Genomic DNA, 23,294 nt, shown 5'->3' on the forward strand with positions numbered 1-23,294 from the left:
GAGCAAACTGTGACAATCTCCAGACAGAAGACCACTGAGGTTCCATTTCACCATCAGGATTTCTCCTCCATGGATTTTTTTCTAGCCCCCTTTTAAACCTTTTATGATTTTGGTTTTTACATGAATTGTGTGAACATATGAAACTGCCTTATTCTGAATCAAGCTCTCCAGGGTTTTAGGCAGAGGTCTTTCTCGTCATCTCCTACCTGGTCCTTTTAACCGGAGATGCTGGGGATTGAACATGGGCCTTCCTGCGTGCCAAGCAGACGCTCTGCCACTGAGCCACAGCCCCTCCCTTGTAACTGCATTAGGGGAGAGCTGTCAGCTATCTCAGGAGCCACAGATCCAGAGCGGGGACACAAAATGTTTCAAATGAAATTAAAAGCAGTGTGGTGAGTTTCCAATCCCCCCCCCTCCCACTGTGCACCCCACTACGCTCCTATCAAACTTGATTTGGCACTCTGGAGCTCCCTCCCTGCCGCTCTGAATAATTTGGGGGTCCTCTGCAAACCGGGCCATTGCTTTCCTAGCCCCCAACCTTGAAGGCGCTTATCGCACACACAACCGCAGATGATCCATTAATAAACTGGACAGCACTGGACCTCCCCTCCGTGGGGGAAACTGGGCTTCTCTTTCCACCCACTCGCTGCTTCCTGCTGCTCTTTATCTGCTTTAACCCACTGCTATTCATACACCTGCCCCTAAATACCCCCCCGCCTTGCTCCAGCCACACACTCTCCCTGAGCTCCACCAATACAGAAACCATCCCCCTCCCCCCGTTAAGATCCCCCTCCTCTTTCTTTCACCCCCTCCGCAAATGCATCTGCAAGGCAAGAGTCTCCTTTCTCCGCAGAGCGGAGGAACGGCGCCCCCTCCTCAGCTGCAGAAGCGGCGGGGGTGGCGAGGGTCTGGCTTCCTTTTCTGAACCAGCAGCTGCCCTTCACCTGCCTGGGAATCCCCCTTCCCTGCCAGGGAATCCCCCTCCCGGGCACCGCATGCATCCAGCTCACCTGCTCTGCCGGCAAGATTGTTGCACGCGTGGGAAAGACAAAGGATGCTTTCCCACGGGGAGGGGGGCACAGGATGGAAGTGACCTCACCAGGTCTCCTTCCAGGCTGCATGGCTAGGAAAGCCGGCTCGCTCCCTTTAACCCCTTGGAGGGATTCTCATCCAGCGGGCCAGTTTGTCGCTGGAGACAGGAGACTTTTTGGAAGGGGTTTGGAAGAGGTTTCCCAGCTCGCCGTGGCCACATTTGCCCCACTTGCGCCTTTGGGAGGAGAGGTCCATCTAGGGATGCCGGCCGCCAAGCGGGACCTGGGGACCCCCTGAAATTTACAGCTCATCTCCAGACTATGGAGTTTACCCTGGAGGAAAGGGCTGCTTTGGAGGGTGGGCTCTATGACATTGCACCTCGCTGAGGACCCTGTCCTCCCCAGGATCCACCCCCACTTCTCCAAGGGTTTCCCAACCTGGATCTGGCGACCCTATTCCCCCATCCCCCACCAGTGGCCAGGGGGGACCTGGTGGCAACCCTAGGTCCATCACTGGCAACTAGCCATCATTGTACTGATGTATGACAGTATGAAGATCTTCCCTAAGTGTCAGTGTTGCCAGCATCCAGGTGGGGCCTGGATCTCCCGGAATGGCAACTGATCTCCGGACAGCAGAAATCAATTCCCTTGAGACGACAGCTAGATTCAAGTCCAGTAGCACCTTAGAGACCAACAAGATTTTCGTGAGTCAAAGGTGTGGTATTTGACGAAGGGATCTTGGACTCTTAAAAGCTCACAAAAAATCTTGTTGATCTATTTTGTGGTTGCGCCCACCACCCTGTGTCAGAATTTCAAAGGTGCTTGCAGGCTCAAAAGGTTTGGGGACCCCCCGGTCTAAACACAAATAAACTGAGGATTGTATTCGAATAGGGTTGGGCTGACTCTCCCTTGCTGGTGATTTCACTGGGAAAGGGTGCAGCCTCCCACTGAATCTCGCCCTTCCCTTCACTATGGCAGTGGGAGTTGGGGAGAGCAGTGCCACATTTTCTCATTCTTTATTCCTGAAGGACTCCCCGAAGGGTTTGAAGCAGAAATCAGCAGAGTCTGAGGAGGACAGGGGCCCACACTACCTCTCAAGACCATTGACTAGGTTGGATCCGTTACAGGCTTTGACATATTAGGGCATATAAACTATTGTATTAATGTTGTACATGTGCAGAATTGTTCAATGTAAAACCCTAACAGCTCATAACAGCCCATTTAAAAAGATACAAGCCAGAGCATTCTTGACCAAGGACAAATATGACAAGCAATAACTCCAGAGGGAGAAATAAATGCTATTTACATTTTATTTACATTCTTAACTTGTACTAGTATACTCTTACTACAAGACTGTGCTAATCCTCATTTTATACTTAAATGCTTGAGTTCCTGTTGATTGCTTTCAATATATTACTTAACATATCAATGTTACTCAGAGAAAGGGATTGATAGACAATTAGAGCAGTAAAGTCAAATCCATTTTCTAACTTACACTTATCTTATATCTATTTCATTAAATTACATATATTTAATTTCCAATATACTCTGTCTTGTTTTTCTCTCTTAGTTCTGTCTTTCTTTCTTTTCTTTTTAATTTTTATTTTAGATCATATATAAGGATACAGGAAAAGAAAAAAGGAAGGAAAAGGGGACAGTGTCTGTATTTCAATTTTGCCCTATCACTTTGCATTCTATTCTTGAAGTGTCATGCAGGAATTACGCTTGTATTCCTGTACTAAAAGGACATCACCTTCACAACGTTTGTCCTACAACCGTGTATTTTGCGGACTAATGTATTGTAACATTATATTGGGTTTTAATATGATAAAATGATGGTAGAAACTTATAAATAGGTTCATTTTATTCGTATTATCCAGGAGATGAGAATGATGGTAATATTAAAATATAGAAAGATAACAAGACTCAAAACTGACTGTTTAAAGTTTAGCAAAATAGCCTGGTGAAAGGGGAAGTCCTTACATAGTAGTCTGAAGGGAAGCCCCAGAGCTTGTGCAGTAAAAATGTATCCTGCTTGAACTCAAGGTTCAAGCCCATTGAAGGTGAGTAAAACAGTATAAATAAAGGCACAGAAGGGCTAGAATCTCAAACCTCTCTCAGAGGCTATTGGGTATGTATGGATTTAAATATATTATTCTAGATATCGTGAGAGCCCCGTGGTGCAGAGTGGTAAAGCTGCAATACTGCAGTCCAAACTCTGCTCACGACCTGAGTTCGATCCCGATGGAAGTTGGTTTCAGGTAGCCGGCTCAAGGTTGACTCAGCCTTCCATCTTTCCGAGGTCGGTAAAATGAGTACCCATCTTGCTGGGGGTAAAGGGAAGATGATTGGGGAAGGCACTGGCAAACCACCCCGTAAACAAAGTCTGCCTAGAAAACGTCGGGATGACCCGGTGCTTGCACAGGGGACCTTTACCTTTACCTTTTTTAGATATTGTGAATCAGAATTTTTGAACTAAATCAGACTTTTAACTGTTATATTATAAGTATTGGATTTTAAAACTGAATAGTATGTAGAACTTGCTTGCTTTATAGTATACATGGTTACTGAATTTTAAGACTTTGTAATACTTGCATGTACACATATATACATTAAATTTCATTGGAGCACATCAATAAAAAGACTCATTTTTATGTGAGTAAAGATTCCACCCACACGAGACTGCCCTTTCCCAAAATTATGCATGGGCTGGAAGAGTTGACAAAGAGAACTTTTTCTCCCACTCCCAAAAAACTAGAACTAGAGGGCATCCGTTGAAGCTGATGGGCAGTAGATTCAGGACGGACCGAAGGAAATACACAACAAACAATTAAAATTGTTTGCTGCCAGAGTTTGCTGCCAGAGGATGTAGCGTTGGCCACAGGAGTAAATAACTTTAAAATGGGGTTGAGACAGATTCATATATCTTAGTATCTTAGAGGCTACTAGCCATGGTGACCAAAGGGAACTTCCACGTTCAGAGGCAGTCAACCTTTGAATACCAGAGCCAGGAGGCAACATCAGGGGAACACCTCAGCCTCTATGCTCTGTTTGTTGGCCCTCCCAGGCAACTGGTTGGCCACTGGATGGTGAGACAGGATGCTGGACTAGACAGATCCTCACCACTTATATGCAGGGATGGTGCTACATTGCATTCCAAATCAGATGGCATAATGAATTTACACTGCGATACCAGCTGTTTAGTCTCCAATCCTTTCCCCAAAAATCCCAAATAGGCAATGTGTATTTTCTGTCACACATCAAATAAATGTTTTCACTGGCACAGGCAGCTCCCCCTTTTCCTCTTCCAGCTTGGCTTCCGTTGTCCAGCTTCGGCAGCCATGGGGCCCTATCCAATGGCTGTTGGCCTCAACAAGGGCCACAAGGTGACTAAGAAGGTGGTCAAGCCATGCCAGTGCCCATACCATGGGTGCCTGATCAAACATACCAAATTTGTTCAGGATATGATCAGGAAATGTGCAGCTTTGCACCTTATGAGAGATGAGCAATGGAATTGTTGAAAGTCTCCAAAGATAAGCGAGCTCTGAAATTCGTAAAGAAAAGAGTCGGGACTCACATCCAGGCCAAGAGAAAGGGTGAAGAACTCAGCAATGTTTGGGTGGCCATGAGGAAGGCAGCTGCCAAGAAGGACTGAGTCACTTTGCCCCAATAAATGTTATTTTAAACACACACACACACACACCAAAGTAAATGTTTTCATTGAATTTTATCCACCAGACTTTACTCACAACCAGATCTCATTAATGTATTTAATTGCCCAGGCTAGATTACTGCTATGTGGTTTGCACAGGACTGCTTTTGAAGATATTTTAGAAGCTTCAGTTAGTACAACCTGCACTAGCTGCTGATCTGCTTCCAATTCAAAATGCTGCTTATTATCTTTAGAGCCCTTTACATATACTTAAAGGGCTGCGTGTTCCCATAGGAACCTGACCACTAACTGAGGCCACCCTCGATGCCCCCAACTTCCAAAAAGACTGGGACTTCTCTGCTGTGGCACCACTGCTCCAAAATGTGTGTTTTAATCAGCCAGACTTTAATCCTGTATTATTTTATCATCAACTTTTGTAGTAATATTCACAGCACCTTTTATTTTGCCAACTTTCCTGGCAATTTTATTGCAAGGCTGCTACACAGAGCCTGGCAACAGCAAACCACCTCTGTTAGTGTGTCGTAATGAAAATGCTGTGGGGTTGCCATAAGTCCGCTGAAATTTGAAGGCACTTTCCACCACCTCCCAAGGTTGCCCCCTGATCCCATTTCTCCCATGAGTCTTCTCCTACCAGAGAGGCTTTTTCTACTCCTCTACAAGGAACAGAAGGCTGAGAATGGTCTTCCAGTGTTATTCTTCCACCTGAGAGACCTGCATGTCTCAGAACATGTTCTGTCCCACACATAGCTTCCTCCTCATTAGGGCCATCAGAAAAGGCCTTGCTTAACATGCCTCCATGAACGGAGGTTGAGAAAAGAGACTTCTCCTTTGCAGTTTCTGCTCCCTTTAAAATGTCAGCCCCCCGGAAATTATACATCAGATGTCTCCCACCTTCAGATCCCATTACCTGAAGAAACATCACAATTTTCCTGGCTTTGTCTCTTCTAATATGTAGATTTATTTTAAGCTGAGGAACAAACTAACACAAATTTCAAGTTGATTATAACTTCTGGTTTCCTGGAGAGGCAACACTAAAAACGTTCTAAATAAATCAACTGGATCTGTTAATCTCTAAGAACCCTTTTCCTTTTATATCTCAACATGGTTTTGTTTGCAAAAGGCTACTGTTTTTTTTTTCTGTCATTCCAGCTTCACCCATTCCTGAGCACTTTCAAAGTGTTAGAAATGCTAAGGTATCACGATGGAGAGGAAAATGTTTCTTTGGGTGGGGGGAAAGAAGGTGTTTTTGCTGGCAAGAGCAGAGAGAGCCCCTCCAGCTTCCAGACAATTTGGGGTCAGACAGGAATCATCCCTGCCTGATGGACCCTGTGCGACTCACAAGCCCAACCTTCTCTCTTCACCTCTCTCCTTTCTGTGCCTCTGACAGAAGAAATTCAACAGGTGTAGATCTTCCCAACATGGCTCCAGAGCTGAGAAGTATGGCATGCAATTTGAACAGTGTGCTGTGTATCCTCATTTGGGTGTTGTGAAAATCCTCCCTTGTTGAACATTCGCTGCCCAGGAACTATTTCATGCACAGGAGCCCTTACTTCTGACCCAGAAACCAGCACCCTCCCCCCCACACACAGTCAGGGCTTTTGACTAGGGTCTGGGCATGGGCCCATCTGCATAGGGGCCACAAGGAGGAGGCCCTGCTGCTCTCGGCCTAGTCCGAGCAGTGTCAGGCCCCTCTTTTGGGGGTAGGGTTGCCAGGTCCCTCTTCACCACCGGCAGGTTTTGGGGGGGGAGCCCAAGGAGGGCGGGGTTTGGGGAGGGACTTCAATGCCATAGAGTCCAATTGCCAAAGCAGCCGTTTTTTCCAGGTGAACTGATCTCTATTGGCTGGAGATCAGTTCTAGTAGCAGGAGATCTCCAGCCACCACCTGGAGGTTGGCAACCCTATTTGGGGGAGTTGTATTTTCCTCACAAGACAGCCGCCCTTTAATTAAAGACTGAGGTGCTGCTCCTTTTTAAATTATTTTCTGCTGGTTAAAATGTAATCGATGAAAAGATGTAGATAAAAAGGAAGTTGTGATGCAAGTCAGGAAAAGGAAGAGTGGGCTGGAGACGGGCTGGGCGACTGGAAAGAGTGTGAAGCAAGCACAGTAAAGAGAGGAATTACTGCAATGGGGCTTAGGTGGTTCAAGATCTGAATCTGACTGCAGGACTTTTTCTTGGTGCTCCTCCTACACCTCAAAGGGGGTTTCTGGAGGTGTCCCAACTGCCTTACTCAGTGATGGTGGTAAGTGCCCCACTCTCTCCTCTGAGTTTTCAGCCTCCTCAGCTGAGGAGAAGTCTGTATGCTACTCCATGACGCCACCAGTACATGCATGCCTGGAGATATTGGGGTTTTGGCTCCAGACCACTGCAATAAAGCGAATATCATACTTAAGCAAGTCACACACATTTTTTGGTTTCCCAGTACATATAAAAGTTATGTTTACACTATACTGTAGTCTATAAACTATGCAATAGCTTAATGTCTAAAAAAAAAACCAAGGTACTGTAATAATAATGAAAAAGTTTGAAATATTGCGAGAATTACCAAAATGTGACAGAGAGACACAAAGTGAGCACATTGTTGGGAAAATGGCACTGACAGACTTGCTCGAAACTGCAAAATCTGCAAAGTACAATAAAGCAAAGCCCAATAACATGAGGTATGCCTGTACAGAGAGCTTTGTTGGGCAAAAGGTGGAGGCCCGTGCTTAAGGGAACTAGCCTGAAGGGTGATATAGAGGCTTTTTTCATGGGTAAGCACTCTTGACTGTGCTTGACAGCTGTGGCTGCTTTTTTAATCTTCCTTGAGGCTGGGTTGGGGGGGGGAGGAACTTGTCCCCAGTTTCTTCCATCTAGTGCTGTGTCAGTGCCTTTTCAGATATGACAGGTCCATGCATTGTGGTAAATTAAGTCTTAAGTCAACATATCTCAGCCTTTCTGAGATACACAGACACCCCCACACATGAGGGGCAATGAGAGGGCCCCTCTTTCTATTCTTTGTTTTATTAAAATACATTACATATAATGCACAGTTAACCATGTTCTCACAGTAGAAAAAAGTCCCGAATGAATCAGCATCTTGGTATAATGCATTTCCATAATAGCCACCAGCACAATAAGAATATCTCCCATTGTTTCTTCTCATAGATTTGTAGAATTTGCTCAGTAAATTTAGCAATTTCAGCTAGGACCCAAGGATGAACATTCTGAGATGGGACGGTGAGCAAGACCCAGGTCAATTTAAAACAGTAATCAACAGCTCCTAAATTGTGTTCAGAAGTTCAAACAAAAGAATACATGCTTTTCTTATTTCAATTACAAAGGTGATCTCCCCACCCCCATACAGATCTTCACTAAACAACCCAATCAAACCAAAACAAGACTCAAATAGCACAGTGAAATGTACAAACCATTTATACAGCCTCCTCCTATGGCATAAATATCTCTGGACTTGCCATGCATTCCCTACTGCCCAAAGTGTGTGGTGTGGAAAGGCCACTGGGCCTTTACAGTGGTAGCCCCATGCTTTTGGCTCTTCCTTGGGAATCTGCTCATCTCCTTACATTTAAACAGCAGTGGGATCCTAGTTGCTGAAGAAGGCTTTTGGTCCTGCTCAAACTAAGCTAGTTGTCTTCCCTGAAAAATGTAATGTTTATATTGGCTTTGTTCTGTGGTACTTTCCATTGAGGACTGATGTCTATTTCTCTTTGCTTCTCTCATACTGGCTAAGAAAGTTTTGAATGCTTACTCATGCAGCAGTAAAGTTTGATGCCGTGCCAAGGTTGGGCAGCAGCCTTTGCTAAGTCCCAGCTGTCTCTTCACCCATTCTGTTGAGGTAATGGGCAGACCAGGTAGCCAGTTAATTCCCTTTTTTGGTTTATTTCTAATGTTCTGCGAGATTTCTAGTCATGTCCTGATCGACTGTATGGGTAAAGTGCCATCCAGTCACAGCCAACTTAAGGCAATCCAGTAGTGTTTTCAAGCCATGAGATGATGTTACGATATGGGTTGCTTGTTTCCCAGACTGGTCATGGCAACCCCAGTCAATGTTTGCCCCCGCCTCTCCAGAGCAAGCAGCAAGCCTAGACACGCCTGGAAAAGAGCGCTCTGTCATCCCACGAACCGTCAGTCAAGGAGCGGAGGCCAGGTCAACCCTCCAGTCAACCAGAGGAAGTTCACTGTTCACAGTGCCCCCGTTCCAGTGGAAGCTATCTCGCAGGGAGCTGTCAGCACGCAACCACCGGCAGCTCTTTCCCCACCACCACCCTTGAGTTGATCGACTTAATTAGCTAATCATTGAGAGACGTTAAGACAACAAACAACATTCCTCTGGCTATGCAAAGCCATGCATTCCCGGACATCGCGATGTGCAACTTGTGTATGAGCAGTAAAACCCATCAACGAGCGACGCCTGAATCCCTTGGAGTTGTGCAAATCAATGGAATCAGTATAGCCTACTACATTATTCCACTTCCCACCCCGGTAGCCGATCGTTAATCCTTTTGTCACCTTTTGTCTTAGCTTGGGAACCACGAGGGTAATCCAATCACCCTCCCCCTCGGAGAATAGTATAACTGGGGTCCCCACAGTCTAAACCTTACCTTAGGTCTTCCCTTGGCTTCTTTGCTGTCACTCTGTGCGTTGGGTTTTGCATAGCCCAATCACTCACCCCCCCCCCTCTCCCGACTCGCCAGGTGAGTCCCCGGGAACCCGTCCATTCTGCCCCCGCTTTCCCCAGTGTTTTAGCCTACGGAACTCAGGACACCTCTGCTTCAGGACAGGTACTGTATAACCCGTCATCTGGGCCTGCCACATTGGCGACCTTCCCTATACTCCTCTCTGTTTGCTCTTAGGATCGGAATTAACATTGTATAAATAAAATTTGTGTGCTTGTGAACATATTTTAATAATAAGTAAACCTTTAAACAAAAGCTCATTTGCCTTCGTCATTTCTATTGTGTCTCGGATTGGACTCCCGTAAACGTTGGTTAATGATCCCTAGGTTATGCCCACTGCCGGTTATTGAACGCTAATTTCCCCATATTATTCATAACCGAGCATTTTGGCTAGCAATGAACAGAGGTAGTTTGCCAATGCCTTCCTCTGCACAACAACCCTGGTGTTCTTTGGTGGTCTCCCATCCAAGTACTAAATAGGGCTGACCCTCTTTAGCTTCTGAGATCTGGTGAGATTGGGATAGCCTGAGCCATCCAAGTCAGGGCACTTGAGCTATTATTTTATGTGCTGGTTTTGTCTATAGGACTGATGCTAGCTAATCAAATGCTTTTCCTTTAAAAAGTTCTGCCTGTGCTAAAATGTTTACCCACAAGCCTGGCTGCTGGCACATGCAAGCACACATACTCTAATCTCAAGGATGTCGGGCAAATATTCAAAGACCCTTGAATGATGGCAGATGTCTTAAGAAGAGAGAAGTACTCCAAAATCTCAGAAAAAGGTTTCCCCAAAGAAGTTGGGATTCCTCACTCACATATGCATGACTACATGAACCTTATACCAAATCAGACGTTTGGTCCATCAAGGTCAGTACTGTCTACTCTAACTGGCAGTGGGTCTCTAGGGTCTTATGTCTTTCACATGACCCACTATTTAATCCTTTCAACTGAAGAGGGAGGTGATTGAGCCTGACACCATCTGCATGCAAAGCAGATGCTCTGCCATTGAGCCACAGATACAGCAGTGGAAAATACTGCTCTCTGGAAGGATCACTCACTATCTATCAGAAAAGCATTCCCAGACCCCTGGTAAGTATGTCATCCTTCTTGTTGCCCTTTAGGGAAGCCTTCTGTGGAGAAATATATTTTATTTTGAGTCTTGAGCTCTACAAATGCCCCACAATTTGTTTTAAAAGTTTTTCTCATTTAGCAGTAGAAGAAGAATTGGTTTTTATATCCTGGTTTTCTCTACCTTTTAAGGAGTCTCAAACTGGCTTACAATCACTTTCCTTTCCTCTCCCCACAACAGATACCTTTTGAGGTAGGTGGGGCTGAGAGAGTTCGGAGATAACTGTGACCAGCCCAAGGTCACCCAACAGGTTTCATGTGTAAGAGTGGGGAAACCAACCCGGTTCACCAGATTAGAGTCTTCTGCTCATGTGGAGGAGTGGAGAATCAAACCTGGTTCTCCAGATTAGAGCCCACCACTCCTAACCACTACACCCTGTTGGCTCTCAGGCAGGAAGGAGGGAAGTCAATTGCTCTCAAATATCATCCATCATACCAATGGCTCTAGAGTGTACCATCAAAGCTTTATAAATGCAAATGGCCATCCTGGCCAGAGACAATGAAATAGCTAGCTCACACCATGGCTGGAATCTCACATCCAGAAGGGTGACAGAGATTTGAAGTGCTGGAGGCTAGATGCGATCCTCCTGGAGACCCCAGGAAGGGGAGTTTTGACCCATTACTTTCAGTGGGTAATACTGAAATTGACTGCCTAGTGGCAGTGTACCAAAGGAAAAGCATAAGAGAACCCCTCCGAGAGTCCGATGTTGCGGCAGAGAAACATGTTGCAGTGCTGAAATCTGGTATTTAGATCCCAGGAGGGCCAAAATGGAGAGGGGTCTGCAGGTTATAGAGGCTGCCATGCCTTTCATGGCCACCTTCTAGAACCTTCCTTCAAGAAACACTAAAAAGCAGTACACCCAGGTCCTCTACCTGAGAGGAACTCCTGTCAATGAAATTCACTGAGAAGTCCAGGAGAATGATCAGGGTTACAATACATCAATTCTTCCTTATAGAAAGTCATCCACTGGGGCAATCAAGGCAGTTTCCATCCCGAAACTGGACTCTGAAACTGGGCTGGATCTCAAGAGAGGCCTCTCATCAAGGCAACTCCTGTCCTGTATGAATTTGGTCTATGAGGTTCCTATGATTTCTGGTACACTTTTGACAGCAGAAAAGCTGGTAAGATCCAGCCACATTCTTCTTAATCACCTTGCCCAAGAATGTTAGATTTGATATCAGCCCTAGTTGTTGAGGATGGTAGGATATACAGGTTATTTTGTTTGGGAAAGTTGAATGACTATTTATGTTAGTACATTTGACAACAGTGCCTCCCAACAAGGTGGCATTTACAACAAAACTAGCTCAGGTAGTGTTCCATAGCTACATTTAACTAGCAAAAGCATGGAACAAGATGGCACTTAGTGACATAAATCTGTCCAAATGTCTAGTATTATCAAACATTATTAATTCAGATACACCTGAGCAATTTTATTTATTTGTAAAATTGAAACTAATGGCAGCTCCAGGAAACTGAAGTAAAGAACTCAGCAACATAACACTGGATGGAATTCAAACAAATTCTTTCAAGTGACTTGAAAAACAAGTCACTCAGTGGCTTCCTCGTTATAAGGCTGGACAATATTTTTAACAACCTAGAATAACTCCACTACATATCTTGCAGATGCAGTGTTGGCAGGAAGGTATTATTTATTTGTTCCCAGGACTGCTTACAGCCCAAGAGGATAATTAGGAGGAAGAAGGTCAATGGGCCTAGACATTTCACTTCAAAAGTCAATCAAAGACTGGAGAATCTCCAAGATGCATTTGGAGGTCAATGGGACCCTTCCAGCTGCTATTACACCCTCAGTCCATCAAGGTCAGAATTGTCTACTCAGACTAGCAGCAGCTCTCCAGTGTCTCAGGTAAAGGTCTTTCACATGACCTACTGCCTGGCCCTTTTAACTGGAGATGCTATTGGAATTGAACCTAGGACCTTCTACATGCAAAGCAGATGCTCTGAATCACTCAGCCATGGCCCCTCCCCTCAGACCACAACCAGAGCCCTACAACTAATATCTTATCTCTGCAAGTGTTTCATGACAACAAGGTCTGACCCACAATCTTCATGCTTTTCCAAGTTACAATATCCTAACAAGGATAAAAGAGATAAATCTTCCACCTCCAGTTAGGAATTCTATACAGGATTCCAATTTAGGCACTCCCTGACCCAAAATTCCCCAGAGATGGCTATATATACATGTTTCCCCATCACAGAAAATAGTGGCTCATCAAGGCTGTTCCAAGTTTTGGAAAAGGCAAGGGGGGAACATTTATATTGTTTGTCTCGTGTGGCTTCTGTGATGGTAAACAAGGCCTGAACGATGACTGAATCTCTTTCCACACTCAGAGCATGTAAATGGTTTCTCCCCTGTGTGAGCTCTTTGATGGGAAGCAAGGCCTGAATCATGACTGAAACTCTTTCCACAGTCTGAGCACTGATATGGTTTCTCCCCTGTGTGGATTCTTTGATGGGAAGTGAGTCTTGAGCTCTGTCTGAAGCTCCTTCCACACTCTGAGCATTTATAGGGTTTCTCTCCTGTATGGATTCTTTGATGGGAAGCAAGGCCGGAGCTGTGACTGAAACCCTTTCCACATTCTGAGCACTTATATAATTTCTCTTGTGTATGAAGTATTTTATGATACGCAAGGCCTGAACTGTGACTGAAGTTCTTTCCACATTCTGAGCAGTGGTATGGTTTCTCCCCTGTATGGATTCTCTGATGAGATGAAAGGCCTGAGCGGTGACCAAAACTCTTTCCACACTCAGAACATGTGTATGGTTTCACTCCTGTATGGATCTTTTGATGGGAAGTAAGATTTCCCCTATGGCCAAAGCTCTTTCCACACTCAGAGCATTTATATGGTTTCACCCCTGTATGGATCATTTGATGATAAGCAAGGCCTGAGCAGTGACTAAAGCTCTTTCCACATTCTGAACATTTGTATGGTTTCTCCCCTGTATGGATTCTTTGATGAGATGAAAGACCTGAGCTATAAGTGAAGCCCTTTCCACACTCAGAACATTTATATGGTTTCTCCCCTGTGTGAATTCTTTGATGAGAAGCAAGGCCGGAGCAGTGACTGAAACTCTTTCCACATTCTGAACATTTATATGGTTTCTCCCCTGTATGGATTCTTTGATGAGAAGAAAGGCCCGAGCTGTAAGTGAAGCTCTTTCCACATTCAGAGCATTTATATGGTTTCTCCCCTGTGTGAATTCTTTGATGAGAAGCAAGGCTTGAGGGGTGAGTGAAACTGTTTCCACACTCAGTGCATTTATATGGTTTTTTCCCTGTGTGTATTCTTTGATGGGAAGCAAGAGATGAGCAGACTGTGAAGCTCTTTCCGCACTCTGGGCAAATATATGGTTTCTCCCCTGTATGGATTCTTTCATGGTAAGCAAAGCTTGAAAAGTGACTGAAACTCTTTCCACACTTGGTGCATTTATATGGTTTCTCCCCTGTGTGGATTCTTTGATGGTAAGCAAGGCTTGAAGGACGACTGAAACTGTTTCTGCACTTGGTACACTTATATGGTTTCTCCCCAATGTGGAATGTGTGAAAAATAACGCTTAAGTGGTTTCTGAAGCTCTTTTCATACTCTGGGCATTTATATAATTTCTCTGCTGTGTGGATCCTTTGATGGTAAATAAAGCTTGCACTGTGGTTGAAGCTTTTTCCACATTCTAAGCACTTATATGGGTTTTCTCTTGTATGAATTCTTTGATGGGAAGTAAAGCTTGAATGATGACTGAAACTCTTCCCACACTCAGAGCACTGATATGGTTTATCTCCTGTGTGGATTCTTTGATGGGAAGTAAGGGATGAGAAGATTGTGAAGCTCTTTCCACACTCAGAGCATGTATACGGCTTCTCCCCTGTGTGGATTCTTTCATGATAAGCAAGGCTTGAAAAGTGACTGAAACTCTTTCCACATTCAGAGCATTTATATGGTTTCTCCCCTGTGTGAATTCTTTCATGGGAAGCAAGGCCTGAATGGCGAGTGAAACTCTTTCCACATTCAGAGCATGTATATGGTTTTTCTCCAGTGTGCAGTCTCTGATGTACAATAAGGTTACCCCTCTTTCTAAAACTTTTTCCACACTCTGAGCATCTGTGAAATGTCTTCTCCGACTGCAATTTTGTATGGAAAATAAGGATTTTGTTGATACCCATCCTATACTCTGACCACTTCCACTGTTTCTCCTCATTTTGCATTCTCTGTTCTGTTTTGTCCTTTGATGTGCCACTTAAGCTTTTTGCCCAGTGGGGGGTATTAATCTTTTTCTTGTCTTTGTGATTTTCTTCTTGGATTGGAATGAACTTGACACCTTTAAAAATGCTGGATTCTTTCCTTCCTTTCTCCTTTGCTTCAGTTTTCCTTTTCTGCTCTTTTGTTCTCTTGGTCTCCCATCCTGTAGGATAATGGGAGAAACTATATTAAGCCACCATCAGCTAAAAAATCATAATAAACACTTGGTATGCTTAACAGAATTAAAAAACAATGTGGCGATACAGTTCCTGCCATGTTTTCAATAACTTTTTTCATTGATATTCAGTGACATAAAATGCAGTGCAATATACAGCGCATTGGATTTGGAGACCTAAAATCTCTCATTTTGTAATATTAAAAACAGTATGACTGGGAAAAGACCCATCTCAGTTTGAATCTTTGGAATGTCACTGGTTAAAAAAACATTCCATGGCAGTTTCATATGTTGGTGTTATGTATTAAGGTTTGGTGTTACATGTACATTTACTGCACAGTGGGTAGCCGTGTTAGTCTGTTTGCAGTAGTCAAAAAGGGCAAGAGTCCAGTAGCACCTTAAAGACTAACAAAAATATTTTCTGGTAGGGTATGAGCTTTCGTGAGCCACAGCTCACTTCTTCAGATACAGCTAGAATGTGAATCCATCGGTCTTTAAGTAGAGGAACAGTATGTAAATGTGAATAGCAGGCTTGATGGGATTAGGTGTGATATGCAGAAGAGTCTGTGATGTCCAGGGGAGAGATGGGTGTGGAGAAATCAGCATTGGTCATGAGCCATGAATGCAAGAAACCACAATATTCAAAAACCAGTTGGTGAACATTTCAACCTTCCAGGACATTCTGTTGCAGATTTAAGAGTAGCAGTTCTCTTACAAAGGAATTTTAAAGGGAGATTGGAAAGAGAAACAGCTGAATTACAGTTGATATTCAAACTAAAGTCAATGCATTTACCTGGGCTGAATAAAGACCTTGCATTCATGGCCCATTACCAATGCTGATTTCTCCACACCCATCTCTCCCCTGGACATCACAGACTCTTCTGCATATCACACCTAATCCCATCAAGCCTGCTATTCACATTTACATACTGTTCCTCTACTTAAAGACCGATGGATTCACATTCTAGCTGTATCTGAAGAAGTGAGCTGTGGCTCACGAAAGCTCATACCCTACCAGAAAATATTTTTGTTAGTCTTTAAGGTGCTACTGGACTCTTGCCCTTTTTGATTTACTGCACAGTTGGACACAAAAATGTAAGATGCTCTGAAGCAGATTCAGGAGCATGGGCCAAATGAATCTATTCCTTCTGGAGAGAAGACCTCCCTGTTTGGCTTTACCACCCGTAAATGAGAGGGCACTTTTCTGCCAAATTTCCCCTGCCATCTTGAAGCTGGTCAGGAAGCTGTGGCAGAAAGCTACTTCTTGCCCTGCAAACCATGACCTTGGGGTTCATAAATCTGCCCCTCTCACTTAGTGTTGCACAAGGATCATTATTAAAGGGGAACCTTACATTAGTGCTGCCGAGTAGCAAAACCAAAAGTAAAGAAGTATACAGGATCTCTGTAGTGGAAAATCACAGAAGACCACTGTATTACAAGGAGATAGTAGTGAACCACATCCTTCTCCACTGTGTCATAGATTGTCCTATGACAGCACCAGGCTGGAAGGAGTTAATGGGGCAGAAGTATTCTATCTTCTCCTCTAGCAACTGCTCATTTGGGTGGAAAAGGGAGTGATGCACCTGGCATCAGCCTGCCGAAGCTGCCTTATCTACTGACCTTGGAGAGCGCCATCCCAGGTTGCTAGGCACCAGAAGTCTCTCTCAGATACACACTTTGCTTTCCTATAAGAAGGGGGAGCTACTTTCTCCCAGGGGGACCTCAGCCCAGACCGAACTGTGGAAATGGTGCTTTGTGTGTTTATGCTTTGGCATCTACCTACTGCTGTGAATTCCGGAGGTCCTCACAGCAGCAAAGGGACGTGGGTATCGTTTTGTGTTATTCTGTTTGTTTCAATGCTTATAAGCAATAAAACTGCTTAATTTCTCCCAGTGTTGTACTCATTGACTCTTGAAATTCCTAAGGGAAGAAAAGAACCATTTGCCCTTTGGCAAAACACAGCCTCATTACTGCGAGGCACTACCTCTGCTAACTGCTAGGTACAGCTAAGCAAAATAAAACAAAGAAAATGAGACCGCCTCTCCTGATATATCCCCCAGAGAGCTTTACTCTCCTCAGGAAACAACTTGCTTGTGGTCCCTGCACCCAGAACTATCCGGCTGTCCTAAACCGGGGAAGGGCATTTTTGGCTCTGGCCCCAAACTGGTGGAAAGCTGTCTAATGAGACTCATGCCCTTTGAAACTCAGCTCAGTACCACAGGGCCTATAAGATAGAGATGTTACGACAGACATATGGCTGAGGCAGCAATGGTTAACTAGATCAGCTGGCCTCCGTTCCCCTTTTCTCCCTCCTTTTTCTCCCTTTTTGAATTTTTTGGTTATTGTTGGTCATCTGTTATGTTTGTTATAAACCAACTCACTACTGGGAATGATTGGGGTGTATAGATATATATATATAGTAGGTTTGTAATTTATAGTGCCATCTTTTAAGCTAAATCAGTAATTTATAATTTTTTATTGTATGTTTTAACTTCTACATTATATTGTAAGTATTTTATTGGAAGCCGCCCTGAGCCCAACCCAGTTGGGAAAGGGCAGGATATAAATAAAATAAAGTTGCCAGTTAACTTACAATCCTTGACCATCTGACCCAGCCTCGGAGGGAGGCTGGCAGTTGGTTGCATGGTTATTTTCTGGCAATTCTGGCTATAAGCAAGTTTGTAGACATTACTAAGCTGCTGGTCTGCACAACCTCACCTCCATCCCATAAGCAGAGAGGAATGAATGGCAGAACTGAGGAAGAAGAAAAGTTTGTTTTATACCATGCTTTTTCTCTACCTTTACAGAGTCTCAAAGGGGGTTAGAATTGCCTTCCCTTCCCCTCCCCACAACAGACACCTTGTGAGGGCCGAAAGAGATCAGAGAGAACTGTGACTGTCCCAAGGTCACCTACCTGGTTTCATGTGGATGAGTGGGGAATCAAACCTGGTTCTCCAGATTCCACCACTCCTAACCAGCATTTTGTGAAATCACACTGTGAAGGAAGTATTGGAAGAAAAGCCAGTAGTCTACATCCAGCCACAACTTACTACAGGGAAGAGAACAACCTGGAGAATAGTTCACTCAGACCACTTCCTCAGGAAGCTACAAGCCAGCAGAAAATGGCAAAAGAACCACAGATCTGCTGTTCATGTATATGGTGACTTCCCTACAATGCAGGGTGACAGAATAACAACTGCAACAGATCTTGCTGTAGCAGAAAGGGAGAGCCATACCGAGAGAGGTCAGATTCTCATAATTCTCCTCCGTTACTTCCCTATGCAGAGCCCTTTGGCCCGGATCCAGCAAAGCCCACTCCTCCTCTGAGAAATCCACAGACACATCCTCAAAGGTCACCAGTCCCTGAAAGAAGAAGGAAACATCTTCTCTTCAGCAATAATGCAGGAATTCAGAAAAACCATGAGCCAGGAGTTCTCCAAAGAAAGCCTTTTCCCTGTGGTATTCACAGCCTTTCTTGTGGGCAGTTTTGACAAAATCATAGGGGAAAAGATTCCTTTAGCCCCAGAGGTATGTGAAGGGGGCAGAGGTACCCAGGGTCTCCCACCCCTTCTCCTCACTGATTCGTCCTCACCTGATCTGGCTGCACAGATGGTGTGTCAGCTCCATCACACTGGAGGGAAGTCCCAGAATATTCGTCTGACATCCTTCCAGTGCCTGCAAAGGAGAGAATGGAAGTGAGAAGGTGTTAAGCCTGTTCACTACCTGGCCCAATGGTGGTCTTCCCTTTTAAAATCCTCATGTGCTGCCTTGGGGGACTATCATTAGTAGATTTGGTAAATGCCATGTGATACTGTTTCTCCCTTGCCATTGGGCAGTTCTTTTCCCCTCTCTGTTATTGCTTGTCCCAGCTGTATTTGTTCTGCAAGTTCTAAACAGGTATCCACGCCTGCATCATCAGGAAAAAGCCATATTCTTTTCACCGGAATTTTCTTAGAAGCTTCAACTCTTCACCTGTATCACAGAATCATAGGTTTGGAAGGAATCACCAGGGTACATTTGATTTTTCCTACCTAAATGCAGAATGTTGAAATGCATTTTATTAGTTTAAGACCAATTCTCCAGCCTGTCAAGATCATCCTGTATCCTGGCTCTGCCTTCTACTTTATTTGCTAGCCCTCCCAATTTCTCCTAATAAACCCTAATTATCTTTCTAATCCACCATATGCATCATAGGAGAAGAGGAGTTGGTTTTTACAACCAACTTTTCTCTATCTTTTAAGGAGTCTCAAAGCAGCTTACAATCGCCTTCCCTTCCCCTCCCCACAACAGACACCTTGTGAGGTAGGTGGGGCTGAGAGAGTCCAGAGACGGTTACTGGCCCAAGATCACCCAGCAGGCTTCATGTGGAGGAGTGGGGGAAACAATCTGGTTCTCCAGATTAGAGCCTGCCACTCTTAACCACTACACCATGCCGAAAGTCTGTTGATATTGAGCTTTTCATCACATGTTGAAGTTGTGAATAAAGTAGAACTTTATTCTTACAGCCACAGGCCAGTATAAAACACACAATTGTGAATAAAGTTTCATTTACAAGAAAGAGCCGTGTTGACTGTCATGCAAACGATTGTCATGCCCCAGGGCTAAGAATACCTCACCACCCTGGGATTTCCATGCCTCAGGGATCACTTTCTCCTGCATGTATGTCCTTGCTCAGTAGAGAGGCTAGACCTCATTGAGTTTGGAGAGAATGGGCCTTGTTTTGTTAAGGCTCCACCCGCCCTTTGGAACCCCATCCCTGAGACATTAGATAGGTCTCTTCTGCACATCCACCGTGATTAACATATAGCCAACAACAAAAATCACAGAACACAGGGCCCCAAAACCAAGATCATAACAGAACCCATTATATTCCATTTCATTACCTGCCCTTCTTATTAGAAAAAGAGTTGGTTTTCATATGCCGACTTTCTCTACCGCTTAAGGAAGAATCAAACCAGCTTACAGTCACCTTCCCCTCCTCACAACAGACACCCTGTGAGGTAGGTGGGGCTGAGAGAGCTCTAAGCCCAAGGTCATCCAGCTGACTTCATGCAGAGGAATGGGGAAACCAACCCAGTTCACCAGATTAGCATCCACCGCTCATGCGGAGAAGTGGGGAATCAAACCTGGTTCTCTAGATCAGAGTCCACCGATCTTAACCACTACACCACGCTGGCTCTCTTATTAAAAGCATTCTTCCATTCTGTTGCTTTTTGGCTAGAATTCCAGGAGCTGGTTTGGACCTATAAAAGTGCTGATGCATCTTTTCAAATCATGGGAGAAGCTCAAGGCAACCAAACATCCCCTCACCTCAGACACGAGAGGGATGTACAAGCAGCGCTAGATTTCAGGCTTACTTGAGAGAAGGACGGTACGTTGAAAGATGTCCCTTAAGTACACCCTCCTTACCCAGCATAGTGGCACCTCCATCGCCCTCCTGCTTCCCCTCCCAAAAGAGTAATCTCTGCCAAGGGACTGCCAGAGCCTGCTCTGCTCTTTCCGATGACCCCTGAAACAGCAGAGAGAGAACAGGGAGAGGGGTTAGGAGAGGAACAGTGCTGGCAAATGCCTGGAAAAAGTGGGCAAGAATGGACTCTTTTTTGGATGGTTTCCTGAAAAAGTCAGGCCCTTGGAGAGAGGGGAGTGTGATAGCCTTTTTCACACTTTCTGTCCAGTGAGGATCCCAAGAAGAAACCCTCTCACCTGCTCTTCCTGCTTTACGTTCTCTGCCTGGATCTGGAGGAATCCTTCTGCAGGGGCCACCGCTGCTTGGGAACTGGTTTCCAGTCCACATTCCCTGACCCAGCTCTCCATCTCTGGGGGGCACGGCAGTCAGGATCACCTTCTGTCTCCGTCAAGGTGAAAAACAGTAAAATGGGTGGGGTTGCAAAATCCAACAAGGTGTTCTGTGAGTAGCGCGTGACCCTCTCCAGGCAGAAGAGGCAGAAAGAGAAGGAAGCTGGCCAGGAGTTGAGGCTTCGCTCTGTCAGGGAAAAGAGAAATTTCCTTCATAAGAAGCCTATAGATGGAACTCTTCATTTGGTCGAGAGTGACGTAATAACAACAGAAGAAGAACCTTGCAGTATCAGACTAAAGATCCTCATCGTCCGGCATCCTTTTCCCAAAGTGGACAACTGGATGCCTTCAGGAAATGCACTCTCAGGCAAGAAGGCAAAAGGCCTTCCTGGCTGTTGCCCAGTCCTGTAGCTGATCTTCACAGGTAACCTGACCCTGAACATGGAGGCTCAGTTAAGCTACTGACAGGTCTATCCCTCATGAAAGTCTGTAATCCCCCTTTGAACTACCACATTCTGAACATTGAGTTCCAGACATTACTTATGCAACGTGTGCAAAACTTCTCTTTTCTGTTCTTAGCCTACTTTATTGGGTAACATCAAGTTCTAGCACTTCAGGAGAGAGAAAAATTCTCCGTTATTGTACAATTTTATAAACTTCTTTCATATCCCCCTCCCTTCCCATTAGTAGTTTTCTTCCTAAATGAAAAAGCCACAAATGTTTCAGCCTTTAGGGAAGGACATGACACCCACGTTATCATTTTGGCTGTCTGCTTCTGCATCTTTTTTGGCTTTATGAGAGCCTTATTGAGAAACCAGACACCATGGACTGATTCACAGGAATTACAATACTGATGATTAATTTCCAAATACTTTCCTTTCATCATTAGTAGTAGTATTTACAAAATGTATATCCCAACTTTCTGCCCTCACAAGGCCACCAAGATGGATAACAAATTAATACATACATAATAAAAAAAATACCCCACCCCCAACATACATCAATGCCATAGTATTCACCATTACTATGTATGGGTGTGAAATTTGGACTATGAAGAAAGCTGACAGGAAGAAAGTAGGTTCCTTTTAAATGTAGTGCTGCAGGAGAGGTGCTGCAGAATACCATGGGCCATGAAAAAAAACAAATCAGTGGTTTCTAGATCAAATCAAACCTAAGCTGTCCCTAGAAGCTAAAATGACTAAACTGAGGCTATCGTATTTTGGTCACATTGTGAGAAGACTCACTGAAAAAGACAATAATGCTAGGGAAAGTTGAAGGCAGCAGGAAAAGAGATGATTTGACTTTATCGAGGAAGCCACAGCCCTCAGTGTGCAAAGACCTGAGCAAAGCTATTGACAACAGGATGTTTTGGAGGACACTGATTCATAGGGTCTCCAAAGGTCGGAAGCGACTTAGCGGCACTTAATACACACACACCCGAACATACATCACTAAAACAAAGATATAAAAACATTAGTCAGTAAGGAGGCATTGCTGAGGGAATGCCAAATGAAACATGAAAGCCTTCGCTCAATAGAGGAACATAGCAACAGACAAGGGCAGACGGATTTCCCTACAAGTTTCAGAGTTTTGGTGTCACCACCAAGAAAGCCCTGTCCTGGGCTGCCACCCTCCTAACCTCTTGTTTGTGGGCTTCCTAGAGGCACGTGGTTGGCCACTGTGTGAACAGACTGCTGGACCTTGGTCTGATCCAGCATGGCCTTTCTTATGTTCTCAGAACTGGGCCTCCAAAGGTGAACGTAGTAATCTAAATCTAGATTTATTCATAGCCCACCTTTCTTGCTGCGACTCAACGCAACAATCCCTAATAATCCCCTTCTGGCTGCCATCACTGTGTTATCCATCTTGGCCTCAAGTACCAGTTCACTGGTATAAAACTTGCGGGTGGTTTTGGATCCAGCCCTAATTCTGAATGCTTCTTAGCTACCCCCTGCCGCCACTTCTCCTCCCCCCTTCCCTTCCACCCCTTCTGCCCAGGGACTCCCCCCTCCCCTGCAAATGCATTTTCAGCTTACCCGATCCTTGGTGTGGGTAGGGGGAGTTTGCGGGTTTAGGGCTGATGCATGCAACAAGCCCCCTTCCCACCATGGAGGGGGGGGGTCTGGCAGGATGCGACTCTCCACTCCCCCAGCCTCTCCTTCCACTCTAAGAGTGGAGAATCTCTTTCTTTAACCCTTGGCTTGCATTTGTGCAAGAAGCAAAGCTGACACCCCTATTAGGGAGGCGGGTGGGCTTTACTCCGTCTTTCCCTCCCTCCCTGCTGGAAACGGACCTGGCTTTTACAAAGGGGTTCGCTGCAATAATTCAGAAAATTCACAAAGTGGACAGCAACGAAAGCTGAGCCGAGGAAAGCAGCCGCCGAATATGTAGCAATATTTATGGCGCACAAATTCTAGGGGCAGGGTAAAAGCCGGAACGGGTCAGAACGGGCCTGAATGGGCATTAAACAAATAATACCACAGCAAAAAACAGTGGCATGCCTTGCAGGGGCTCCAGAACAATATTTTAGAAATCAAAACATGGAAAGAGTGCGCATTTATTAA

The 23,294-nt window shown here is 44.8% G+C and overlaps 1 protein-coding gene and 1 pseudogene across 1 annotated transcript; one reads left to right on the plus strand and one right to left on the minus strand.

The window, feature by feature from the left end:
• Nucleotides 1-4,372: 4,372 nt before the first annotated feature.
• LOC130493409 (60S ribosomal protein L36-like) lies at nt 4,373-4,719 on the plus strand (annotated as a pseudogene).
• An 8,059-nt stretch (nt 4,720-12,778) lies between these two features.
• LOC130481799 (zinc finger protein 845-like) lies at nt 12,779-14,906 on the minus strand. The gene has a single exon (XM_056854583.1). The coding sequence runs from the start codon at nt 14,723-14,725 to the stop codon at nt 12,779-12,781; it is 1,947 nt and encodes a 648-aa protein (XP_056710561.1). The 5' UTR covers nt 14,726-14,906.
• Nucleotides 14,907-23,294: the final 8,388 nt, after the last annotated feature.

The sequence above is a fragment of the Euleptes europaea genome, chromosome 1, assembly GCF_029931775.1.
Source record: "Euleptes europaea isolate rEulEur1 chromosome 1, rEulEur1.hap1, whole genome shotgun sequence".
NCBI lineage: Eukaryota > Metazoa > Chordata > Lepidosauria > Squamata > Sphaerodactylidae > Euleptes > Euleptes europaea.

Bases quoted from the DNA above. Each gene is read 5' to 3' on its own strand.
- LOC130481799 (XM_056854583.1), bottom strand. From the start codon at position 14,725: ATGCAAAATGAGGAGAAACAGTGGAAGTGGTCAGAGTATAGGATGGGT.